At 55.3% G+C, this 1,103-nt stretch overlaps 1 protein-coding gene across 1 annotated transcript; it reads left to right on the top strand.

Annotated features, from left to right (window-relative positions):
* The first annotated feature begins 259 nt into the window (after positions 1–259).
* LOC103804088 (solute carrier family 22 member 11-like) lies at positions 260–784 on the top strand. Its single transcript, XM_009076678.1, has one exon. It carries the CDS (start codon positions 260–262, stop codon positions 782–784), a length of 525 nt encoding a protein of 174 aa, XP_009074926.1.
* The last annotated feature ends 319 nt before the right edge of the window (positions 785–1,103 follow it).

Here is a 1,103-nt window from a genome sequence, read left to right as displayed (position 1 = left end):
CCACCTCAGCCAACTTCACGTTGCACTTTTGCCTTTGGCTGTTGGAAACCCATCAAAAAAACCCCAACAAACCAAACCCCCCTGAGATGTCAACCATTAACCCAAGCCAGACTGGGATGGGTTATATAGGAACCCACCTGGAGCTGCTGGTGGGACAACACCCCCAAGACCATCAGGAGAGACACGTTGAGGGTGAAGTGCCACCAGTTGGTTGGCTCTGCATGGCTGTGGAGCATTCCTGGCCTCTCGTGGTGGCACCATGGCCTTTGCCAACCTCTTGGAGCAGGTTGGAGGAATGGGTCGTTTCCAGGTGCTCTCGGTGCTCCTCCTGTCCTTACCTGTCCTGATGATGGCAAGTCACAACCTTCTGCAGAATTTCACAGCTGCCAGCAGTGACCATCGGTGTCGGCTGCTCTGGGAGGACAATGCCACCAACCTCAGCCCTGAGGACCTGTTGAAGGTCTCAGTTCCCCAGGGGGAGAGGTGCAGGCGTTTCGTGACACCTCAGTGGTGGCTTTTGGAGGTCAATGGGTCAACTTCCAATGCTTCTTGGCCGGAGACGGAGCCTTGTCACGATGGTTGGACCTACGACCGGAGTGTCTTCACCAGCACCATCATCACCGAGGTAGGATGGTGGCAAGGACAGGGTGGAAGGGTTTGGGGACCCAACTCTACGTGTAGAGGCATCAAGGAAGGGTCAACCACCATCACCATGTGGACATCTCCCAGCTGGAGCATCTTCCCAGCTCAAGTTTTGGTGGAGACACTCCATGCCATGAGCTGAGGAGATGTGGGAGTTGGTGCCCATCAACAAGGGGGTCATGAGTGGGCAGAGCAGCCTTAGCTGGACCTTCCAACCATGGGGTTGCTGGGAAGGGTGGCCAAGAGAACTGGCCCTTGGTCATTCGTTGACCAAACTCTGGGGGTTCCACACCTTCTCTGGGACCTTCTACACCTTCTCTGGGACATTCTACACTTTCTTTGGGGCCTTCACACCTCCTCTTGGGCTTCCACACCTTCTCTGGGGATTCTACACCTTCTCTGGGTTCTTCACACCTTCTCTGGGGATTCTACACCTTCTCTGGGACCTTCTACACCTTCTC

The sequence above is a fragment of the Acanthisitta chloris genome, unplaced genomic scaffold (genome assembly GCF_000695815.1).
Source record: "Acanthisitta chloris isolate BGI_N310 unplaced genomic scaffold, ASM69581v1 scaffold22646, whole genome shotgun sequence".
NCBI classification, from domain to species: Eukaryota; Metazoa; Chordata; class Aves; order Passeriformes; family Acanthisittidae; genus Acanthisitta; species Acanthisitta chloris.
The sequence above is the reverse complement of the archived record's forward strand: the minus strand, read 5'-3'. Positions and strand labels throughout refer to the sequence as shown.